This window comes from Schistocerca americana, chromosome 6 (genome assembly GCF_021461395.2).
Source record: "Schistocerca americana isolate TAMUIC-IGC-003095 chromosome 6, iqSchAmer2.1, whole genome shotgun sequence".
NCBI classification, from domain to species: Eukaryota; Metazoa; Arthropoda; class Insecta; order Orthoptera; family Acrididae; genus Schistocerca; species Schistocerca americana.
This window is the reverse complement of record NC_060124.1, coordinates 381067253-381092550: the sequence shown is the minus strand read 5'-3', so window position 1 is coordinate 381092550 and position 25298 is coordinate 381067253. Positions and strand designations below refer to the sequence as shown.

At 43.6% G+C, this 25298-nt stretch overlaps 1 protein-coding gene across 1 annotated transcript in view; it reads left to right on the top strand.

The window, feature by feature from the left end:
- Window positions 1–25298, top strand: part of LOC124619685 (inactive pancreatic lipase-related protein 1) — a 243764-nt gene that overhangs the window by 49039 nt on the left and 169427 nt on the right. Inside the window, exon 2 of the mRNA XM_047146235.1 lies at window positions 19746–19869. Coding sequence (XP_047002191.1) covers window positions 19806–19869 — 64 coding nt within the window. The 5' untranslated portion in view covers window positions 19746–19805. The remainder of the gene's footprint in view (window positions 1–19745; window positions 19870–25298) is intronic.

Sequence of the window (25298 nt, the reverse complement as noted above, 5' to 3'; positions counted from 1 at the left end):
ATTTCTCTTCTTCAGAAACGATTTCCTTGCCATTGCCAGTCTACATTTTATATCCTCTCTACTTCGACCACCATCAGTTATTTTACTCCCTAAATAGCAAAACTCCTTTACTACTTTAAGTGTCTCATTTCCTAATCTAATCCCCTCAGCATCACCCGATTTAATTTAACTACATTCCATTATCCTCGTTTTGCTTTTGTTGATGTTCATCTTATATCCTCCTTTCAAGACACTGTCCATTCCGTTCAACTGCTCTTCCAAGTCCTTTGCTGTCTCTGACAGAATTACAATGTCATCGGCGAACCTCAAAGTTTTTATTTCTTCTCCATGAATTTTAATACCTACTCTGAATTTTTCTTTTGTTTCCTTTACTGCTTGCTCAATATACAGATTGAATAACATCGGGGAGAGGCTACAACCCTGTCTCACTTCTTTCCCAACCACTGCTTCCCTTTCATGCCCCTCGACTCTTATAACTGCCATCTGGTTTCTGTACAAATTGTAAATAGCCTTTCGGTCCCTGTATTTTACCCCTGCCACCTTCAGAATTTGAAAGAGAGTATTCCAGTTAACGTTGTCAAAAGCTTTCTCTAAGTCTACAAATGCTAGAAACATAGGTTTGCCTTTTCTTAATCTTTCTTCTAAGATAAGTCGTAAGGTTAGTATTGCCTCACGTGTTCCAACATTTCTACGGAATCCAAACTGATCTTCCCCAAGGTCCGCTTCTACCAGTTTTTCCATTCGTCTGTAAAGAATTCGCGTTAGTATTTTGCAGCTGTGACTTATTAAACTGATAGTTCGGTAATTTTCACATCTGTCAACACCTGCTTTCTTTGGGATTGGATTTATTACATTCTTCTTGAAGTCTGTGGGTATTTCGCCTGTCTCATACATCTTGCTCACCAGATGGTAGAGTTTTGTCATGACTGGCTCTCCCAAGGCCATCAGTAGTTCTAATGGAATGTTGTCTACTCCCGGGGCCTTGTTTCGACTCAGGTCTTTCAGTGCTCTGTCAAACTCTTCACGCAGTATCTTATCTCCCATTTCACCTTCATCTACATCTTCTTCCATTTCTATAATATTGTCCTCAAGTACATCGCCCTTGTATAAACCTTCTATATACTCCTTCCACCTTTCTGCCTTCCCTTCTTTGCTTAGAACTGGGCTGCCATCTGAGCTCTTGATATTCATACAAGTGGTTCTCTTCTCTCCAAAGGTCTCTTTAATTTTCCTGTAGGCAGTATCTATCTTACCCCTAGTGAGACAAGCCTCTACATCCTTACATTTGTCCTCTAGCCATCCCTGCTTAGCCATTTTGCACTTCCAGTCGATCTCATTTTTGAGACGTTTGTATTCCTTTTTGCCTGCTTCATTTACTGCATTTTTATATTTTCTCCTTTCATCAATTAAATTCAATATTTCTTCTGTTACCCAAGGATTTCTATTAGCCTTCGTCTTTTTACCTACTTGGTCCTCTGCTGCCTTCACTACTTCATCCCTTAGAGCTACCCATTCTTCTTCTACTGTATTTCTTTCCCCCATTCCTGTCAATTGTTCCCTTATGCTCTCCCTGAAACTCTGTACAACCTCTGGTTCTTTCAGTTTATCCAGGTCCCATCTCCTTAAATTCCCGCCTTTTTGCAGTTTCTTCAGTTTCAATCTGCAGTTCATAACCAATAGATTGTGGTCAGAATCCACATCTGCCCCTGGAAATGTCTTACAATTTAAAACCTGGTTCCTAAATCTCTGTCTTACCATTATGAGTGTTTGTGTTTGTCCATAGGATAATTTAGGTTAAGTAGTGTGTAAGCTTAGGGACTGATGGCTTTATCAGTTAAGTCCCATAAGATTTCACACACATTTTGATTATTTTTTACTGCGGTAAGAGTAAAGGTAGCTCAAGATATCTTGAGCGCCTCCTCCTTGAGATATAACTGTGCCCGCCACTGAGTAGGTGTGTTTCATTGTTTTATGTAACGTTTGTCACCTCATAATTCTTCAACAACGGATGCATGCAGTGCATATTTACAATTCCTATCGCAGTTTTCTTCTGTTTCCATCTACCAGCTCACATTTTTGCCGAGAAAATTTACTGTTACCGGGTTTTCACTGCCTGATGTCCGCCCCTGGTAGCTGAATGGTCAGCGTCATGGATTGTCAATTTTCGGGGCCCGGGTTCGATTCCTGCGTGGGTCGGGGAATTTTATCCGCCCAGGGATTGGGTGTTGTGCTGTCTCATCATCATCCTATCATCCTCGTCGACTGCAGGTCGCCGAAGTGGCGTCAAATTGAAAGGCCGGCACCCGACGCGGGGCCCTAGCCAAACCGAGCGAGGTGGCGCAGTGGTTAGCACACTGGACTCGCATTCGGGAGGACGACGGTTCAATCCCGTCTCCGGCCATCCTGATTTAGGTTTTCCGTGATTTCCCTAAATCGTTTCAGGCAAATGCCGGGATGGTTCCTTTGAAAGGGCACGGCCGATTTCCTTCCCAATCCTTCCCTAACCCGAGCTTGCGCTCCGTCTCTAATGACCTCGTTGTCGACGGGACGTTAAACACTAACCACCACCACCCCCACCACCGCCCTAGCCATACGATTAAATAAACTGCATGATATCTTCATATTTTTCACGTAAAAATCCAGCGTGGGACGTAACTTCTGTAGCATAACCAAATTTTCTTCACAACTCTGAATTATAACCGTCCGCACATTTCAACCATCGGAAAGGAGAGGGGCAACTAACGCCTCGACTTCCTTCAGATTCATTACTGAAACCTGTGCCAACTACTGGATGACTTATTTTCGATGAATCACAGTGTATAAAAATTGATGAGGCGTTATTTTCAGGCAATGAACAACAAATAAACTTCATTCGGACAAGTAAGTTAGATGTCATAGGCTTACACGACCAGTGAAAGAAATTCTTTTGATTACCAGGCCACGAAATTTTATAACACGTAGAAATGACTACAAAATAATACCGACGTTTCGACACCCTAAGACCAAGCGAGGTGGCGCAGTGGTTAGACACTGGACTCGCATTCGGGAGGACGACGGTTCAATCCCACGTCCGGCCATCCTGATTTAGGTTTTCCGTGATTTCCCTAAATCACTCTAGGCAAATGCCGGGATGGTTCCTCTGAAAGGGCACGGACGACTTCCTTCCCAATCCTTCCCTAATCCGATGAGACCGATGACCACGCTGTCTGGTCTCCTTCCCCAAAGCCACCACCACCACCACCATCGACACCCTAAGCCGGCCACTGTGGTCGAGCGGTTCTAGGCGCTTGAGTCCGGAACCACGCGACTGATACGGTCGCAGGCTAGAGAATCTTGCCTCGGGCATGGATGAGTGTGATGTCCTTAGGTTAGTTAGGTTTAAGTAGTTGTAAGTCTAGGGGACTGATGACCTCAGATGTTAAGTCCCATACTGTTTAGAGCCATTTGAACCATTCGACACTCGACGTGTACAAAAATAAAAACTATGAATACAGTTCATAACATACAAAAACCATACAAAACACACCGCAAACAACATAGATAAACTTCCCTTTGTGTACTTCCACTTACTGGATGAGCAGTAGAAGTAACACTATATCCTTGTCTTATGCCCTTTTTTATCCGAGCTCTTTGCTTATTGTCTTTCGTTATTACTAATCGCTCTGGTTCTCGTACATAATGAATATTATCCAACTTTCCCTATAGCTTGTGCTTTGCTGGTGGAAAACGATGTGGAGTTTTACATTGGCCATAATAAATTTGATGTTATTCTTTAGAGACAAGCGAATCATGTCAGTATTGGCAAGGACTCACACTACGAGCAATCGATTCCTTCGCATCTTTACGTATCCTCTGACCAGCACCAGAAGTAATTCGAATTTTCTAATAATTTGTAATACACTCCTGGAAATGGAAAAAAGAACACATTGACACCGATGTGTCAGACCCACCACACTTGCTCCGGACACTGCGAGAGGGCTGTACAAGCAATGATCACACGCACGGCACAGCGGACACACCAGGAACCGCGGTGTTGGCCGTCGAATGGCGCTAGCTGCGCAGCATTTGTGCACCGCCGCCGTCAGTGTCAGCCAGTTTGCCGTGGCATACGGAGCTCCATCGCAGTCTTTAACACTGGTAGCATGCCGCGACAGCGTGGACGTGAACCGTATGTGCAGTTGACGGACTTTGAGCGAGGGCGTATAGTGGGCATGCGGGAGGCCGGGTGGACGTACCGCCGAATTGCTCAACACGTGGGGCGTGAGGTCTCCACAGTACATCGATGTTGTCGCCAGTGGTCGGCGGAAGGTGCACGTGCCCGTCGACCTGGGACCGGACCGCAGCGACGCACGGATGCACGCCAAGACCGTAGGATCCTACGCAGTGCCGTAGGGGACCGCACCGCCACTTCCCAACAAATTAGGGACACTGTTGCTCCTGGGGTATCGGTGAGGACCATTCGCAACCGTCTCCATGAAGCTGGGCTACGGTCCCGCACACCGTTAGGCCGTCTTCCGCTCACGCCCCAACATCGTGCAGCCCGCCTCCAGTGGTGTCGCGACAGGCGTGAATGGAGGGACGAATGGAGACGTGTCGTCTTCAGCGATGAGAGTCGCTTCTGCCTTGGTGCCAATGATGGTCGTATGCGTGTTTGGCGCCGTGCAGGTGAGCGCCACAATCAGGACTGCATACGACCGAGGCACACAGGGCCAACACCCGGCATCATGGTGTGGGGAGCGATCTCCTACACTGGCCGTACACCACTGGTGATCGTCGAGGGGACACTGAATAGTGCACGGTACATCCAAACCGTCATCGAACCCATCGTTCTACCATTCCTAGACCGGCAAGGGAACTTGCTGTTCCAACAGGACAATGCACGTCCGCATGTATCCCGTGCCACCCAACGTGCTCTAGAAGGTGTAAGTCAACTACCCTGGCCAGCAAGATCTCCGGATCTGTCCCCCATTGAGCATGTTTGGGACTGGATGAAGCGTCGTCTCACGCGTTCTGCACGTCCAGCACGAACGCTGGTCCAACTGAGGCGCCAGGTGGAAATGGCATGGCAAGCCGTTCCACAGGACTACATCCAGCATCTCTACGATCGTCTCCATGGGAGAATAGCAGCCTGCATTGCTGCGAAAGGTGGATATACACTGTACTAGTGCCGACATTGTGCATGCTCTGTTGCCTGTGTCTATGTGCCTGTGGTTCTGTCAGTGTGATCATGTGATGTATCTGACCCCAGGAATGTGTCAATAAATTTTCCCCTTCCTGGGACAATGAATTCACGGTGTTCTTATTTCAATTTCCAGGAGTGTATATATGTTACAGCAGCTTGTTGCAGACGCGGACACATGCCACAGCGAAGGAGGTTGAAATGTTCTTGTCTTATGAATGGGCACGGCTGTGATACTAGATAGGTGAGACCTTATGTTGACCTTGTGTTTATATTACGATTGCACGAGCGATGTGTAATTTCTGAATCGAGGTACTGGGGCTGCTTGTGCACTGATGAGACGGGAAGTACGGTGGGCATAGCATGTGGTGTATCCGAAGTTATACGCATGTTCTTCACTGCTTGCCGATAGGCTGTTGAGATGCCGTCAAGTTGAATGGGACGCCATTGATCGCGGAATTACTAAATTATGATGAATACTGATGTTACCTACCACTTCTTTGCGTTTATTTTGAACCTCAGGTTTCCCGCCAAATTTACTACTTGAGACCGATCTTCATTCATCTGGGGAATTGCAGTATTTATATCTTCAGGCCTCGCACTTGGGTAGAAGTGGCCGTCGTCTGCATAGAAATGATATTTACAGGAAGACAAAACTGATGAAACGTCATTGACATACAGAGAAAACAAGAGTGGGCGTAATACTGATCCTTGTGGCACTCACGAGGAAACATGCTTCCAGAACACTGTTTCATACCCATACTTTGCTGGTTTTTCAAGTAGCTTTGAAACCGCTTCAGCGCAGTATATGAAAAATTTTGCTGTCATTTTTTTTCTGAGCAGTATGTCAAAGTTGACAGTCTAAAAATAACTAGGAGTAACCTCACGCTTGTCCGTGGTATGTTTTAGGTCATCTGTTGCCTTGATTAGTGCAGTGTTCGTTCTGTGATGCTTACGGAAGCTGGACTGATATTTTCCAAATAAGTTAAATTTTATCATTAGTACATCGAGTGCACATTAATGTTCAGAAGACCTGAAACGATACAGCTTGAGGCATGGGAACAATGTGTCCAGTAAAGAGTAAAGGTCCTTGCTGACACTGTGACATGTGACCCTGTGGTACAGACGCACTGTGTACTGGACAAATCAGTCAAGTGTCTTGGGTGGAATTTTTCTTCACAGGATGTCAGTGTGTGCTGCTATTTCCAGTGCTGTCCAATGCCACTTCGAAATGAGTTATGGCCCTTATTATCAAAAGGAAATCTTGAATAAAGATAGTTGGCACTAGACACTCAATAATAAAATCAAAGTAATGAATGGGAAGCTGTTAAACCAGTAGAAAAAATTAAGGGAAAAATTAAACAATTAATTAAAGCTATGCACAATTTACTGTAGAAGCTCCACCACCATTCGATCAAGTACGGTTGTTCAATTTTAGAGGTCGGGCAACTGCATGCAAAATTGCACATGGTGAGTAAAATCTTCCGTACTGGCTGTTACCTTTATTAAAAGACAACACTGGTTCCGCATGTTTCTTCAGGTGATCTGTACAAGAAATTGAAACGATACAGAATTACAACGGTTTTTAAAAGAGATGCGTACTATCTTTAACTGCCATAATCAATGAGAGCTGACTATTCACAAGTTTTGAAAAAGTCATGGCGGGGCAGAGTGGTAGCTCGCAGCCAAATCTCACCATTCTTCGTCAAGATAAAACCGATAGCACGTCAGAAGCGCTTGCTTATGATTAAACTGACTGGACTCGAGCGGCAACTGTAAGTGAAAGATGGCCAGAAAAACCTATTAAAATTTGTGACTCCGGTATAGTTATGGGAAGTAACTGAAAATTCCACATTAACCTGTCTTAACTTCGACAGGTAAGTGTAATAGAGCCTCGAATGTCTTACCATGCCGCAGACAGCATAGAAGTGTTCACGGCGACACCGTAAACACTACCGATGGGTCGTTACTACGAGCCACGTATGTGAGGCGGCGCCAGCGCGAGCCTCGGACCAAACTGACCACAGTGAGTCCAAATTTCTTTAAAAAACCAAGTATATGTCACGTGGAAGGAAGGGAACATAAAATGTGAACATCTAGTCATGTATCGAACCTTGGTAAGTCATTTTTATTGATGAACAAGGAAATAAATACATCCATAGCGATAACAAATTTGACAAAACGGAGAATTTACTCAAGGGGTCCTTCGAAAAGTATTCGTCCACTCATTTTTTTTTTTAATTTACAATGTGAAGATATGACTTCAATTACAAAAATTAAGATTTAGTGGGATTTCCCTTTGCAGCTATTATGCTTGTAGTCGTCTGGGTCGCGTTTGCCGTCAGAGAGGCTGGAATTTTGTCCCATTCGTCTTGAAGTGCTTCTTTTAGGTCTCTCTTGTTATAAATGTGTCTTCTCCTGATGCCATCTTCCTGTACTTTCCAAAGGATTAATGTCTGAGCTCTGAGGATGGGTGTTAAGTTGTTTTGGGGTATTGTACAGGAGCAACAGCCTCGTATTTAGAGCCGTATGCTTTGGGTCGTTATCTTGTGGAAAAATGTAATTTCCTTGCAGACCTAATTTTTCGGCGCTAGGATTCAGATTGTCCTTTAAAATGTTGATATACATATGAGGTGATCCATCGTACCTTCTATGAAGTGTAATTTTCCAACACCTGCAAAAATGGCTCTGAGCACTATGGGACTTAACATCTGAGGTCATCAGTCCCCTAGAACTTAGAACTACTTAAACCTAACTAACCTAAGGACAACACACACATCCATGTCCGAGGCAGGATTCGAACCTGCGACCGTAGTGGTCGCGCGGTTCCAGACTGAAGCGCCTAGAACCGCTCGGCCACACCGGCCGGCCCAACACATGCAGCACTCATAAGCCCTCACACCATCAGGGAGCCACCACCGCGTTTAACTATTAGTACAAGATTGCGTGGCATGATCTCCGCATTCTTCTTACGCACACTAGTCGCCTGCCATCCGACACGAATACGTTATATTTACTCTCATCAGAAAATATTACTCTATTCCAGAAGTCTCCTTTTTTGAATCTATGTTCCATCGCAAAATTTCTTGCGCGCTACCCGGCCGTGATACCCATACGTTTTGTAGGTATTTTTGATTGTGTTGACACATACCTTCTTTCCCCTTTCTTTCTCCCCAGTCAACTAAGGAGTGCTGATTTTAGGTTTCTTCTTCATTTCCCCCATTATAAAGCTCACGTCTGCATCGGTCAAAGTGTGATGGCGTCCGGTACGTCGTCGGTTTCTTGATGACTTTGTTGCGCAAAATAGATCGTATTACCGACTGAAACGTCGATCTAGGTCTACCGACTACTTCAGTAATCTCGTAAGAAGATTTGCACTCATTATGTAAGCGCAGAATACGTTTCCTTTCGATCAGCGTCGTCCACTACCCTTCCGGCCCATGGCGCTAATTGCACTGTATCGGCGCCGTTCAGATCCACAACAGGCGATAGAGTGGGGCCGCACACGGTTGACTCTAGTGTGTACCGTGGGTCAGCGTCATAGTTAAATTACCGCGCGCAGAATTTCGTCATGTTCAGATGGTGGAGGAATACTTTATGAACTAGCTCTTGTATTACATTTTCTGTTTTGTTAACCTTGTTGTCGATTTGGATGTATTTCTTTCCTTGCTTTAAAAAAAAAAAAAAAATTGGGTTATCGAAGCACTTCTTACGTGACTGGCCCTTTAGATTTTGCATGTATTTCTTTTCATGTTACACAGACTTTGTTTTCTAAAAGATATGGAGCTAGACAAATACTTTTGGACTCACTGTCCCTACGTCTAGAAAGGTGGAGGTTGGCTTTACAGTGCATGAAATTTACTTACTGTTGTGTAGTCATAGGGATTTCTCTTTAAAACAATTAAAAACAGTTAAAAAGTTCATAATACAAATTAATGCTACCCTAAAAACCAGCAAGGGCTGATAAAGATGTTTCTTTTTTAAAAAAATGTCTAATTATGACTATTGATAATAAAATTAAAAACCGATATGATAAGGCGGTCAAGGCTCTACGAGGTGCATTCAAGTTCTAAGGCCTCCGATTTTTTTTCTCCGAACGGGAAAGAAATAGAAACATGCGCATTATTTTACAATGAGGCGGCATTCATTGTCAATACATCCCAGAGATGGCAGCACCGTACGGCACATGGAATTTTACCGCCAGCGGCGGGAATGAGAACTGTTTTAAATACTTAAAAATGGCGACGTTTTCTTTACTTCAACAGCATGCAATCATTCGTTTTCTGAATTTGCATGGTGTGAAACCAATTGCAATTCATCGACAGTTGAAGGAGACATGTGGTGATGGAGTTATGGATGTGTCGAAAGTGTGTTCGTGGTTGCGACAGTTTAATGAAGGCAGAACATGGTGTGACAACAAACCGAAACAACCTTGGGCTCGCACAAGCCGGTCTGACGACATGATCGAGAAAGTGGAGATAATTGTTTTGGGGGATCGCCCAATGACTGTTGAACAGATCGCCTCCAGAGTTGGCATTTCTGTGGGTTCTGTGCACACAATCCTGCATGACGACCTGAAAATGCGAAAAGTGTCATCCAGGTGGGTGCCACGAATGCTGACGGACGACCACATGGGTGCCCGTGTGGCATGTTGCCAAGCAATGTTGACGTGCAACGACAGCATGAATGGGACTTCCTTTTCGTCGGTTGTGACAATGGATGAGACGTGGCTGCCATTTTTCAATCCAGAAACAAAGCGCCAGTCAGCTCAATGTAAGCACACAGATTCACCGCCACCAAAAAAATTTCGGGTAACCGCCAGTGCTGAAAAAATCATGGTGTCCATGTTCTGGGACAGCGAGGGCGTAATCATTACCCATTGCGTTCCAAAGGGCACTACGGTAACAGGTGCATCCTACGAAAATGTTATGAAGAACAAATTCCTTCCTGCACTGCAACAAAAACGTCCGGGAAGGGCTGCGCGTGTGCTGTTTCACCAAGACAACGCACCCGCACATCGAGCTAACGTTACGCAACAGTTTCTTCGTGATAACAACTTTGAAGTGATTCCTCATGCTCCCTACTCACCTGACCTGGCTCCTAGTGACTTGGCTTTTTCCAACAATGAAAGACACTCTCCGTGGCCGCACATTCACCAGCCGTGCTGCTATTGCCTCAGCGATTTTCCAGTGGTCAAAACAGACTCCTAAAGAAGCCTTCACAGCTGCCATGGAGCCGGCCGCAGTGGCCGTGCGGTTAAAGGCGCTGCAGTCTGGAACCGCAAGACCGCTATGGTCGCAGGTTCGAATCCTGCCTCGGGCATGGATGTTTGTGATGTCCTTAGGTTAGTTAGGTTTAACTAGTTCTAAGTTCTAGGGGACTAATGACCCAAGCAGTTGAGTCCCATAGTGCTCAGAGCCATTTGAACAGCTGCCATGGAATCATGGCGTCAGCGTTGTGAAAAATGTGTACGTCTGCAGGGCGATTACGTCGAGAAGTAACGCCATTTTCATCCATTTCGGGTGAGTAGTTAATTAGAAAAAAAAAATCGGAGGCCTTAGAACTTGAATGCACCTCGTATTACACTTATTTGTCGAAGTTAAGACCCGTTAATATGGATGTTTTAGTTGATTTCAATAACTAAATGGGAGTCGGAAAATAAATCAATTTACACGACTTCCTATCGCTTACAGGTGCCGCACAATCCCAGTCAGTTTAGTCGTAGACTACCGATTTTAGTGCGCTATCGGTTTCGTCCTGACGACGAACGATGGACCTACGTTCTAAGCTATCAGTTTGTCGCGCCATGACTTTTTAAAAAGCTGTGAGTACTGAGCACTCATTGATTGGTAGGTCTGTAATATTTTAATTACTTGCACAGGTCACTTGAAGATGCATCTCTACTGCTGTAAAACCAGTAGTGAATTTTTATTAAAAAACATTTTAACAGGTAGTTGCGGTAGATTTTATTCACAAGAATACGAGCCAAAAAGGGGGAGCAACTGGCAGGAGTACCTATGACTCTCCAGCACTGCTTCCGAAGTCACGACGCTCGAGTGAAGCGACACAACGCCCTAGCGTCTTACATCGCGCAGGGACTTCTTCGCAGGGGCTTCGACGTCCATCTGGAGCCCCACCTCAGGACATCCGAGGGACTGAGGAAGCCGGACATCGTGTCAGTTCGTGGCGATGCAGCCCATATCATTGATGCCCAGGTGGTTGGTGTCTATCTTGACATCGAAGAGTGTCACCAGCAGAAAGTCGCGGTTTACAATAGGGAAGCCGTCCACCAGGCGATTAGGAGTAAGATCCCAGCAGCCAAGAATATCACCACCTCTTCAGCCACCATCTCATGGAGGGGGGTGTGGTCACCCACATCTGCACAGGACCTGCGACAGCTTGGGTTCAAGAACCACCGCTTTGCGACGATGTCAACGCAGGTACTCATCGGGACTGTGATGGCGGCACGGCGGTTTGACACCATGACTGCCATAACGCGCACGATGCCCCGGACTGGTGTTGGGTGATGGCCCAATTCTACGTTGTCTACGCTGCTGCCTGGCGTCTGTCAACAGGCATAAACCCATCTCTGTTCACGTCTCTTCCTGTCCGTCTAATGTTTGTACTGTATTTGTCATTTGTAAACCCACATCGTGGGTATTTATCTCTGTTTGTATGTTCACTTAGACGTGAATAAAGACGGCTGAAATAGCTAAGTGCCTCGTCACCAGGACATACACATCAGCAAACACTTGGAGCAACTGGCGGAGGTAACTATGACTCTGTTAAGGAAGAAAATGCCTCATCAGCAGGTGAAACACGTCAGCAAACTCGAGGAGCTACTGGCAGGTGTAACTAAGATTCTCGCAAGATAGCTGAATAGTTGCGTATCGCTTCTGGCGGATAGGCTACATTTCTCAGGTCCTCTACGGGGCGCTATCACAAAAAAGTCCTTACAGCATGCTTCATTTTTCCTACAGCACTCGCACGGAATCCGTAGCTATCCACCAACACTAGCATAGACACGTCTTTAATTGCTCTCTACAGCAATCGACGGGGACTTTCTACGTCGCCGATGCAGAAACGTTTCACGCTGCTAATGATGAGCTGTCTGAAGTAAGGAACGCGTTCACCACGTCACAGACCCGTTATTTCCTCGCCAAGAAAGGCATTATGAGGCGTTCGTGAGTCTCCTCGCGGCCTTGTAAGGAGGATGGTGGGGAGAGGGCGGGCAATGGTGAGCGAAATGTACTAGGGAGGGCACGGTTAGCGGAAGAGCAGTTCAGCAAAGCCTCGTCAGTATCTAACGCGCAGTAAATGCCAAACTAATTTCAGAAGGAGACAACGTTGAAGCTTCGACAGTAGCACACCCTCTTGACGGTGAAACCTTACTGACTTTACTCATTGGGTTGGAAATGCAGACCAGTCTTATCTTAATCAAAGATTTCAGGTCAGTTTTGGAAACGATGGACTAAGGTATATCAATTTCAACTGAGAAGCTTCGAAGAAGTTCGGCAAGCGGACAAAAGCCGCCGATTTGGAACCTAGTGATCTGTCGCCTAAGGAGGGAACGAAGTAGGAAGACACTGCTTGAAGGACGGTAACGCTACGCACCTCATTTCCCAACGAGACAGCCCTCCCTGTTCAACTGGTCAGCCCCCGCAGAAGCGGACCATAGTGGGGGAGGTGGCGCGGATCGATGATCAATTAAGGATTCTGATTTCTAATCACGGAGTATGGCTTCTATATCGTTGACTGAATTCATGTTGCGTTTTCGAATGTACCTTCTTTATTGTATGATATTTCTTAAAGTATAGAGCACTAAACGCGGTAATTATGTTATTACTAGTATCTGTACGAAAAGTGGTGAAATCATTCCAGGGGTTTAGCATGAGCTTCCCACCCATGGCCTTGTCTGCATTACATTACATTAGGTTAATACTTGTTCCATAGATCATGAATAAGATATTTTGTGATGATGTGGAACGTACCATTTTAACATAAATTCTCTTTACATAGTATAATTAATTTTTTTACAGTTACTTCTTCATATCTAAAATTTCATCTATTGAATAGAAGGAATTCACTCAGAAATTCTTTTAATTTGCTTTTTAAATGTTGGTTGGCTATCTGTCAGACATTTAAGGGTATTTGACGAATGAACAAAGATTTTTGTGGCACCAAAATTCACTCCTTCCTGTGCCAAAGTCAGATTTCATCCATGATAGTGAAGATCGTTCTTCCTTCTAATGTTGTGGCTATGCACTTCGCTATTATTTTTGAATTGATGGGTTATTAATACAAATTTTATAAGTGAATATATGTATTTCGAAGGTTCTATGAATATTCCGAGTTTCTTAAGTAAATTTCTGCAATCTGATCTTGGGTGGGCTCCAACTATTATTCTGATTACACGCTTTTGTGCAATCAATACTTTTTCTCTTAATGGTGAATTATCCCACAATATAATGCCATATGAACGTATTGAATGAATATAGCCATATTAGGCTAATTTACTGATATATTTCTCTCAGTAACCTAACAGCATAAGAAGCTGAACCTAACTGTTTCGGCAGACCATCAATGTGCTTCTTCAAGTTCTATTTCTCATCATTGCACACACTGTGAAATTTTGAATATTCTGCCTTAGCGACAGACTTCTCTTTAAAGTCTATATTTATCAACGGTGTTATGATATTTATTGTACAGAATTGTTTGTACTGTGTTTTCTCAAAATTTAGTGAGAGTCCATTTGCAAAGAACCACTAAGAAATTTTCTGAAAGACATTATTTGCAGTTTCGTCAGCTGATGATACTTGTATCACCAGCAAAAAGAACTAGCTTTGCATCTTCATGAAAACAGAGCGGCAAATCATTAATATATAAATATATATGAACACTGTGGGACACCATTCTTGATACTTGCCCAGTTAGAGAGTTCTGCTGATATTTGCAGACTATCTGTACTGTGAAATTCAACCTTCTGCATTCTTCCAGTTAAATATCAATTAAACCATTTGTGCACTGTCCCACTCATATCACAATACTTAAGCTTATCTAGAAGAATTTCGTGATTCACACGTTCAAAAGCCTTTGAGAGACCATCAAATATCAATATGGGTGATGTTCGGTTATTCATAGCATTTAATATTTGATCAATGAAAGCATATACAGCTGAGACGGGTGTTACGATTAATCAAGGAAAACCCCCAGTTGAGAAACGGGGCCAAAATTAGTTGGTTACTGCGATTTACAATTTCTTTATTGATTACTTCAGCCATTAAAAGTTATTTCTTTAGCACTTGACCAAGAACAGATCCAAAAAGCTAGCAGGCATGAGTGCCTTTTCAAAACAATTTACTTTACAGTTAACGGCCAAGCCATTTTACTTAAAACTGACTTTGTTAAAGCGTTTAATAACAAAATTAAAACTTTCCAAGCAATGAAACAAAAACACCAAGTTGCATACAATTTCGCTACCGAACATGTAGGGAGCCACTTCTTTTAATTTTTCGCACAACAAGATATTAAATTACAAGGGCTCGCAGACAGGGAGGCAGAACTAGCATTTTCAAAGAATAGCAAGTAGATTAAAACAATCAAAGTAAAGATACAGTTGTTCACCTTTCACAATAACTAACAATTTTAAAGCCACGTAATTAAAAAAAAAACACACACCAATGAAAGGAAACTTAACCGTTTTGAACAGTGGCCAAAAACAATCAGAGTAAAATACAACCATTTAACATTTTACAATAATTGTCTCCCGAAAGATGCTCAGGGCTAGAAGCCGACTAACAGACCCACAACGCCTCACATTCGGCAATCACATCGACCTCACGCGAGGCCAGGGGAGAAGGAGGAATCAAATCAGGAACCACAATCCCTGCCCAAAAATACACTTCCTCCCAGGCAGTAGTAATAAGAACAAAAGATCGCTGTCCATAATTACACCGGCGACAGGGACAGTAAGTCAGAACGCAGGAGGCCACAAGGCAGAAAAGATGCTGGTTGCACAAACCAAAGTTCTTCAATTAACATCAAAACCTTTAACCAACTTAACTTGCAATTTATCAGAGAAACAGCAGGTGAACTCCGATGCAAAGGTTCCTCACACCCGACCGTGTCCACGTCGCCAGCTTACCCAACTGGGCACAGTCACGCAGCCACGCGCTCTGTCACCGGAGCCCTCGTCTTCTCTACACCCACGGCGGCGAAATACCACTCCTCAGGTTAGGATAGTTACTAGTCCATCACTCCCGCCTCCAGACGGACAATTCAGAGAAATCCGTTGCCGCTCCCACCAAGTAGTGACTCGGAACCACAGCCGTGGCCCACGGGTGATCACAGCAAGAGCTTACAGCCTTGTCCCGTCAACTCGGTCCATATGTCTCGCACCGCAAGGATAGACCACGCGGCTTATCGGAACAACAGCCAACTCTACACCGCCACGTCACGTCGCAGTCTCATCGTACGACATTCTCTAATTCCCGATTTTAAAAACCGACCGACCGACTCGTCACCGATAGGCAACCAACCGGCCATCTCCCCAAAGATCTTATTCCCTTACACAAGGCTAACAGGAAGCAACGACTCGAAGATCGATAAGACCAGACACGCCGCCAGAGGAGAATCTCAACAGAATTGTACGCAGCATAACGATAAATATGAAAGAATCAACTAACGATGGAATGGAAGGGCTCAGAACAATTTTGACAGCGCGATACATGTTAAGAGCCGAGACACGGCTCAACAGCATTGTCTGTTGAAAAGCTTTTCTGAAAACCAAACTGACGTTTTGTTAATACTTCATTTTTAGATAAGTGTGACGCTACTCTTGAATGTATTAGTTTTACAAGAATTTTGGATAAAGTTGTTAGAAATGAGACTGGGTGGTAGTTATTAGTATCAGACCTGCCCCTTTATTTTGCAATGGTTTAAGAATAGCGTATTTCAGTCTGTCTCCAAAAATGTCCTGTTTCATAAAGCTACTACATATGTGGCTGAGAATTCTACTGATCTGCTGGAAACAAGCTTCTAGTACTCTGGTGGAAATGCCATCAATTCCGTGTGAGCTTTTAGTTTTGAGTGAATATATTACTTTCCTAATTTCACTTGGAGAGGAGGGTTGAATTTCAGTTTCATCAAATCGCATAGGTATTGCCTCTTACATATACTGCCTTGCATTTTTTTTATTGAATAGCTGGATCCTATTATCACTACAACCCTTAAAAATAATTATTAAAAATGTTTTCTACTTCTGACTCTTTGCTAACAAACGTTTCATTGAGTTTGATAGAAATACAGTCTTCTTGTGATCTCAGTTGCCCTGTTTCCCTTTTAACAATATTCCAAATTGTTTTAATTTCATTATGCACATAATTATGGACTTTTTAGTAACTTTTATTAATACGGTTCAGTAGTTTTTATAACGTTTCTGGATCATTGCTCCTTATAGCTATAAGATACGTTTCCCTTTTTTGTTTACAAGATTTTTTATCCCTTTAGTTACAATTATATTTCACTATTTTTTAGGGAAACTGTTTTCAAATATAACCAAAAAGTTATCATGAAACAGATTAAATTTTAAACTAGCATCAGGTTAATTGAACACACATGTCAAATATCAATGAAACTATATGGTTCAAGAGACCTTTTGAAGTCTCAGTCATCTATGATGTACATATGGAGATTGATGCGACAAATGAAAGCTTCTACTACAGCCAGGATTCGAACCTGGGTCTTCTCCTCACTAGGCAGATCCTCTAACCACTACGCCACCCTGGCACAGTGGCTTTGCACCACTGCATGGACTATGCTAGCACGCTCCCCTCCTCAATCCAAATCCCCATTCACGCCTCAGCCCACTTGGTATCCCCCCTAAACTTGAACAGTGTTGCAGAGACTCCCCAACTGTATTGGAATAGCACCTCAGCATCAAACGAAGTGGGGGACCTGACTGAAACCCAGTAATAAGTGCTTTTAACCAAGGAAACTATATGGTTACTGAGGTGCTATTCCAATACAGTTGGAGAGCCTATGCAATGCAATTCGAGTTTAGGTTGACTACCAAGTTGGTTGAGGCGTGAATGAAAATTTGGATTGATGGGAGAGGCGTGATAAGGTAGTCCGTACAGCTATGCAAAACCAATGTGCCGATGTGGCACAGTCGTTAGTGCATTTGCCTTGTGAGCAGGAGATCTGGGTTAGACTCCTGCTCTTGGCACAAATTTTCATTCTTTGCTTCAGTCTTCATATCATCAAATATATTTCAAATAATATTAACATATGTCACACCCAGTCGTAAATGTATTTCACCTGTATCTCTAGCGAATTTCGCCCTGCAGTTTCATTTTTACTCAGCTTAAGGTTTATGAAGTCGTATCTCCTGAACTATGTGCTATACATTGATATAATATTTTTCAGATACATGTTGGGGTTTATGTGGCTATTATCCGCGAAATGTATTGTGAATAGAGTTAGTAATAATTAAGTAAATAAATTAAATCATCATACACGATGCGCGATTTGTTCTCGCAATTCAGTGTTTATGATGTCAGATCTCCTGAACTATGTGTTGTATGATATATTTTTGTAGGTACATTCAGCAAATTCAGAGACATATGTGGGTATCGTCTGTCAAATTGTCACGAATAGAGTTCGTAGTAAGGAAATAATAAATTAAAACGCCATGATGCCTCAGTTTTTCACTATTTGACGTCATATCTTCTGAACTGTGTGTCATACAATGATATAAGTTTGCCGGTACATTTAGTGATATGTGTAAGTACTGTCTGCGAAATGTGCCGCGAACGCAGAAGTAAAGAATTAAGGAATTAAAATGTCGTGCTTCGTGAAACAGTGTTACTGCATGAACTGCGAAAACGTAGTAAACCATAATGGTTTCTCCTTTCATTTTATGGGATGTGTCAACGAGAAAAAGTTTAATAAGTTTTGAAGTTATTTGTAAATGTTTGTTCCAAGTCACTAAGTGCTCTCATTCTCAAATACTGAATGACAGAAGAATGACTATTCGCACGACGTAGGCTACATTGCTTTTTCACTCCCACCCCCACCCCTCCGAAAGGCCGATGCTACTTGCCCCACAGCGATAATTTACAGACAATGGGTGTACCAAATTTGCTCGAAATCGGTCCAGTGGCCTAGGAGGAGATGCATAATATACATTCATACATATACGTACAGACATCCATTTTTATATGTATGGATTCACGACTACATGCACAGGACACGCGGTTGTAAGTGACCAGCAGTGGCTCTGCATACTGTGGACTATGTGGTAAGGCATGGTTTCCAGGAAGCCCTACGGTTGTTGCTCGATTCTGCCAGAAATGGTTCCAAGTATAGATTAGACCGTCCGGTACAATTCAATCGGTCTTCAACGCAAGAAGCGAGCTGGTCTCGCTTCTCCACCACCACACCACGCCTAGGACTATATCCAGCAGTCCGAGTAAACCACGGTCATCAAGATGTCGTTGCGAATGCACCAATTAACGTGCTCCTAGTTTGATGCTATCGCAGATGGGATCACTGAGATCATCATGTCGATCCATTTCTACAATATTATCAACCTGAGACGTATGTTCAGAGCACCCCAGATGGACACACGGAGAAAATTATCCTCGCGCTTAAAGAACCTCTCTTACCAGGACTGCAACTTTATCGAGCTACGCGGTTCCTTTCCGAGAGAGGGCCGCGCCTGCTGCGTCACGTAGCATAGACCAACATATTGAAGGTGATGGCACACAGTACGACAAAGTTATGCGACGCAGAAGCAGTTGTCCGCAGCTCGTGGTCTAGTGGTCTATCGTTGCTGCATCTGGATCATGGGGTCCCGGGTCCGATTCCCGGTCGGGTTGGAGATTTTCTCTGCGCGGGGCTGAGTGTTTGTGTTGCCATCATCGTTTCATCCTCATCATAATTATTAGTGACAGTGGCTTGATTTCACTGTGTAAAAATGGGGACTTTGTATGGGTGCTGATGACCACGTAGTTGAGCGCCCCACAAACCAATCATCATCGTCATCATCATCGTCGTCATCATCATCATCATCATCAGAAGCAGCTTCGACTTCTGTAGCCAGGGAAGATGCTGTACGGGTACAACATTTTGTGAAAGTTAAGACAAAGATCCTAGCCGGCCACGGTGGCCGAGCGGTTCTAGGCGCTCAGTTAGGAACCGCGCGACTGCTACGGTCGCAGGTTCGAATCCTGACTCGGGCATGGATGTGTGTGATGTCCTTAGGTTAGTTAGGTTTAAGTAGTTATAAGTTCTAGGGGACTGATGACCACAGCTGTTAAGTCCCATAGCGCTCAGAGCCATTTTTCAACAACGATCCTAGATCTCAGCTGTGGCATGTGGTCGATATTTCCCGTACTGTTATTGTGTGTATCCATGTGAATTTTTCTCATTGGTGCGAAATAGTAATATGGGTCGAGTGAACTCCTGGTCCATCTCAAACTGACTGTGAGAATGTGGAATCGCTTATTACTTTGAGCAAGAGCATTCTAGTGTTCGTCGTGTCTACAGAGAATGTTGGTTGCAGGTGGCGATGGAGGCCACCGCCTTGTGAAGAGTCGGCACGGAGCAGTACTATGCCAGCGCGATGGCGGCGTCGCGACGACTCGAGAGTCTGCTACAGGCGGCGGTCTGGCTCGTCGTCCTGACAGGTGAGTCCACCAACAGTGCTGTTGTCTGCAGCCGCTCATCTTCCCTGTACTGTGCATAAATATTGCTCCAGTGATGCAGCGGTAGTTGTAGCACGTCGTTTACGAGACGTGCGTTGTAAAATTGTAGCTGACCTCTGTTAATTAATGTGCCACACACCACAGTATAGTGATAATGATTTTGATGTAACAGAATAGGTGCTGACTGATAATTGAATCTACTATGAATGAATCTTAAATTGAGTCCTTAGCAATTGTTTGTTGTTGTGGTCTTCAGTCCTGAGACTGGTTTGATGCAGCTCTCCATGCTACTCTATCCTGTGCAAGCTTCTTCATCTCCCAGTATCTACTGCAGCCTACATCCTTCTGAATCTGCTTAGTGCATTCATCTCTTGGTCTCCCTCTACGATTTTTACCCTCCACGCTGCCTCCATTCGTCTGTAAAGAATTCGCGTTAGTATTTTGCAGCTGTGACTTATTAAACTGATAGTTCGGTAATTTTCACATCTGTCAACACCTGCTTTCTTTGGGATTGGAATTATTATATTCTTCTTGAAGTCTAAGGGTATTTCGCCTGTCTCATACATCTTGCTCACCAGATGGTAGAGTTTTGTCAGGACTGGCTCTCCCAAGGCTGTCAGTAGTTCTAATGGAATGTTGTCTACTCTGGGGGCCTTGTTTCGACTCAGGTCTTTCAGTGCTCTGTCAAATTCTTCACGCAGTATCATATCTCCTATTTCATCTTCATCTACATCCTCTTCCATTTCCATAATATTGTCCTCAAGTACATCGCCCTTGTATAGAACCTCTATATACTCCTTCCACCTTTCTGCTTTCCATTATTTTCTTAGAACTGGGTTTCCATCAAAGCTCTTGATATTCGTGCAAGTGGTTCTCCTTTCTTCAAAGGTCTCTTTAATTTTCATGTAGGCAATATCTATCTTACCCCTAGTGAGATAAGCCTCTACATCCTTACACTTGTCCTCTAGCCATCCCTGCTTAGCCACTTTGCACTTCCTGTCGATATCATTTTTGAGTCGTTTGTATTCCTCTTTGTCTGCTTCATTTACTGCATTGTTCGAATTGGTTGACGTTTTAAGATGCATCATATCGAAGATTGCTGCCACACTGTAAAAGCTGAGTAACATCATCCACTAAGTCACACCGCGGAAGAAAGTTTGTGTTGAGTGATTGCGACAGACGGTCATTGAAGATAACTGTGACGTAAAAGAACAGGACGACAGCTGCGAAAGTCGCTGCAGGACTGAACGTCGCACCCACGAACCCAGTCAGCACCGAAAGAAGACGAAATGTTCTCACTAAGCGGGAAATGCAGGACGAGCTGGAACTGTAAGACCATGCGTGACTGAAGCAAATGACGGCAACAAGAAAGAGTGGTGCTGAAGACAAAACGCCTCGACTAGCGAGCGATGGAAGAAAGTCGTTTGGTCGGACGATTATTGTTTCACTGTTTCCAACTCGTAGCCGAGTTTACGTCCCAGGAGCGAACCATGGCGGACGTTCGAGGGTGATTCGTGGAGCTATATCGTGATATTCCATGGGCCCCATAGTTAGTGGGCAAGGTCGCGTCACTGCCATTTTGGTCGATCAAGTCCACCTAGTTGTACAATGTTTGTTCCGAAATGGTGATGCTGTGTTCCAAGACAAGGCCTCTGTTCACACAGATAGTATCGTCTACGGCTGTTTTTGTGAGCACGAGAATGCCGCCTAAGTCACCATATATCAATACTATAGAGCCTTTGTGATCTACTTTGGAGAGAACGATGCTTGATCGCTATCCACCTTTATCAACGTTACCTGGCCATGCCCTCTTTTGCAGAAATAATGGGATAAGATTCCATTGAAACACATACAGAAGCGGTACTGTCCTTATCCATTTAGAGACGAATGAACGCTGTTTTGAATGCCATCGTTTTTAACACAACGTATTATGCATGACAACGTGTTATGTTCGTAGTGTTTCCATATTTTTGTTCACCCTCTTTATGTGATTGACACGACGACTAAGATAATACTGAACGAAGATGATACTGAGCGGCGAAAATTCTGAAGAAACTGCCGGCCGGAGTGGCCGAGCGGTTCTAGGCGCTATAGTCAGGAACCGCGCGACCGCTACGGTCGCAGGTTCGAATCCTGCCTCGGGCATGGATGTGTGTGATGCCCTTAGGTTAGTTAGGTTTAAGTAGTTCTAAGTTCTAGGGGACTGATGACCTCAGAAGTTAAGTCCCATAGTGCTCAGAGGCATTTGAACAATTTCTAAAGAAACTAAAATTTCATCGTATGTGCCCCAAGGAAGTTAATAGAGCTTATAACGTCCTCACCGTGCATAAAGGATTCAGCAGACAGGTTCAGCGGCACTATGAGATTGTTGGCTAAAGACATTGTATCGTCGCTTGAACGAAAGATTTGGACAAGATTTCCACTTCCTATAATGAATGGCATTTCCCTTCAAATGAGGATAAACGCAAAGTAATGTATATTATTAAGAGTAAAAACACTGCAAGATTAGTGGCGAATATCTTGAGTAGCTACAAAGTATAAGTATTTAGGAGTAGTACTAAGATGATATTTGGTATGGAACGATCATACTTATCCATACCCACTTTAAATATAATAATCATAACAAAAACATAAGTAAAATAGTAAATAAAAAGGTAAAGTAAATAATTAGACGCCAGGAAGGGCGACGCTTCCGTATAAGATCGTGCTTTCGACAGCCAACGGGAGACGAGAAACGTATTTCTCATTCGTTTCACGTGTCTGACAACGAATCCAGTAAGTGATTAACACGCAGTAGGTGTCACTCAGTTGAGTTTACTCCATATTGTACTGACTTATGGTTTTCACATACTGCATTATTGGGCGGGGTGACTGTCTTCCAGTACACGAAAATCAAGTTTCATTTGAGCCAATTGGCCAAAAATATTATATGCTCCCCAGAAAAAAGCTAGATCGGGTTACAACTTCCTATTGACGATGATATTATTGTAGAATGCGCAACACCTGTGATAGGAGAAGGGCAGGGAAGGAAACCAGCCTCGTCTTTTTCCAAGAATGCACTCCAGTAACCGACGGAAACGATTTAGCGGAAGGCGTGGACAAAAGTACTCCATGGACATGGATGTTCCGGAGACGCTACTGTCACACTCCGAGAGTAAACATAAGGGCCCGTGGGTGGGGGAGGGGTGTCGACGGGCGGGAAAGAAAGTAAGGTCCCAGTCACTCAACCAGGCACCACCAGAGCAGGCAGGACAGTGCTCACACACAAGCTCCCAAAAGCGGAGCGCTGGAGGAACGAGGATCGCTGGCCAGACATGGCTGAACCCTCAGGTTGCTAGTCTTGCTCAGGCCTCCTTAAGAGCAGCCGTGGAAAACCTATCCTTACACGGCTAGATGAGGAGTCAACGCCCGTCCCTCTGAGTACAGTATAAACCCCGTGCGTAAGGTTGCACAAATTCGATCAATTTAAATCTCAGGAGCTGTTGCGTTTAATATACATGCATTAGCCTTCTGGCTCTGTTGCCAACCACCACCGTTGCTTAACAGATTTGTAACTTACTTCGGCTCAGAGTGTCACAGAATGTTTTAAATGTCTCCATAGTCACCATTGACTATACCTTTATTACAATCGCCACTATTTCAGATTAGATCTTAAGGTCATTTTCAAGTCGTTACAGGTGCTGAACACACATTTGTACTCGAATAAAAAGATTGAAAAGGACGAGAGCCTCTATGGCTCATGTCAGCCTTTGTGTCAGCCTTTGTCACATACCGACAGGAAAAAACGCAAGGCAAAATTCGTACTTTCGTAAAAGGTATAGAGGGGATGTAATAGTCACGTTCAAATGGATGTAGTGTGCAGCAGCTAAGAAAAGATGAAGAGAGTTGCACAGAACTGCATCAGCCAGTCTTCGGACTGAAGACCACAGCAACCTACCGATAAAAAAAGTGTTCACTGTTTTACAGTGTCATGTCCTCCACGTCCTAACTTAATCACTCAAAACGTGGAGACGGCAATTTCATTCATTTACTTATTTTGGGTTTTTACAGCGTTGACCACGTGGCCAGCAGTAGTTACAACAGTAAAAACCTAAAAAAAATTGACATAAAGTAAAATAAAATATTAGGCTTAGCTTTGGAGATAACCAATGTAACAAGAACAAAACACATTTAAACTTGGTACTTTAAGTCCTTTTCGATGAAGTGCTTTTACGGAGACAGTCCAGTTAGAGTAACGTGTTGTAACTTTGAGTAAGTATTCAGCCATCAAAGTGTACTCACATGGATTCGGTAAAGTAAGGAACTAACACTTGTAAGTAGCGGAGAACCCCTTCTAACGCGTTTCCTGTGCAGTACTTCTTGTGCTTCCTTGTGCTCAGTACATGCGAGTATTGCATGATTCAGATCGGCCACATGAGTTTGATCCTCATCACAATGTGCAACCACTAGAACTTTTATTCGATGTAACTAATTCTTGCGCTAATCCATTAAATTTCGGGCATGCAGCCGCGCAAATAAAATTTCTTCTACTGATATTTCGGCCGCGTATCGTCCGGCCATCTTCAGAGCGAGTCTTGTGACTAAAAAAAATTGACATAAAGTAAAATAAAATATTAGGCTTAGCTTTAGAGATAACCAATGTAACAAGAACAAAACACATTTAAACTTGGTACTTTAAGTCCTTTTCGATGAAGTGCTTTTACGGAGACAGTCCAGTTAGAATAACGTTTTGTAACTTTGAGTAAGTATTCAGCCATCAAAGTGTACTCACATGGATTCGGTAAAGTAAGGAACTAACACTTGTGAGTAGCGGAGAACCCCTTCTAACGCGTTTCCTGTGCAGTACTTCTTGTGCTTCCTTGTGCTCAGTACATGCGAGTATTGCATGATTCAGATCGGCCACATGAGTTTGATCCTCATCACAATGTGCAACCACTAGAACTTTTATTCGATGTAACTAATTCTTGCGCTGTATGACAACCCCTACTTGAAGCGTCTGATTCAGAATGCTGTTTCACCAACACATCAAGATGTATTTTAGACTTTAAGATTAAGTAATGCAGCCTCATGGGAAAGGATATTCGAGCTAGGCAGAAAAGGTTAGCCTCTTGGTGTTGGACCGATTGGCCAACATACTTACGTCCTCGAAATACTGCAAAAAATTCTCAAAATCTTTGACTGAGTTTGTATGTGGTTTCGATAAGACTTCTTTGTAAATATGAGGCCCAAGTTATTCTGTCAGTGTCAACATACATAATATTATACATACCTAGAGATGTAGAAATTTATTTTCATTGATGTAGCTCCTGTGTACAAGATACAAAATTTTTTTCTGACACATCAGTCTTCTGACTGGTTTCATGCTACAGGCCACGAATTCCTCTCCTGTGTCATCTCAGCGTAGCAGCTGC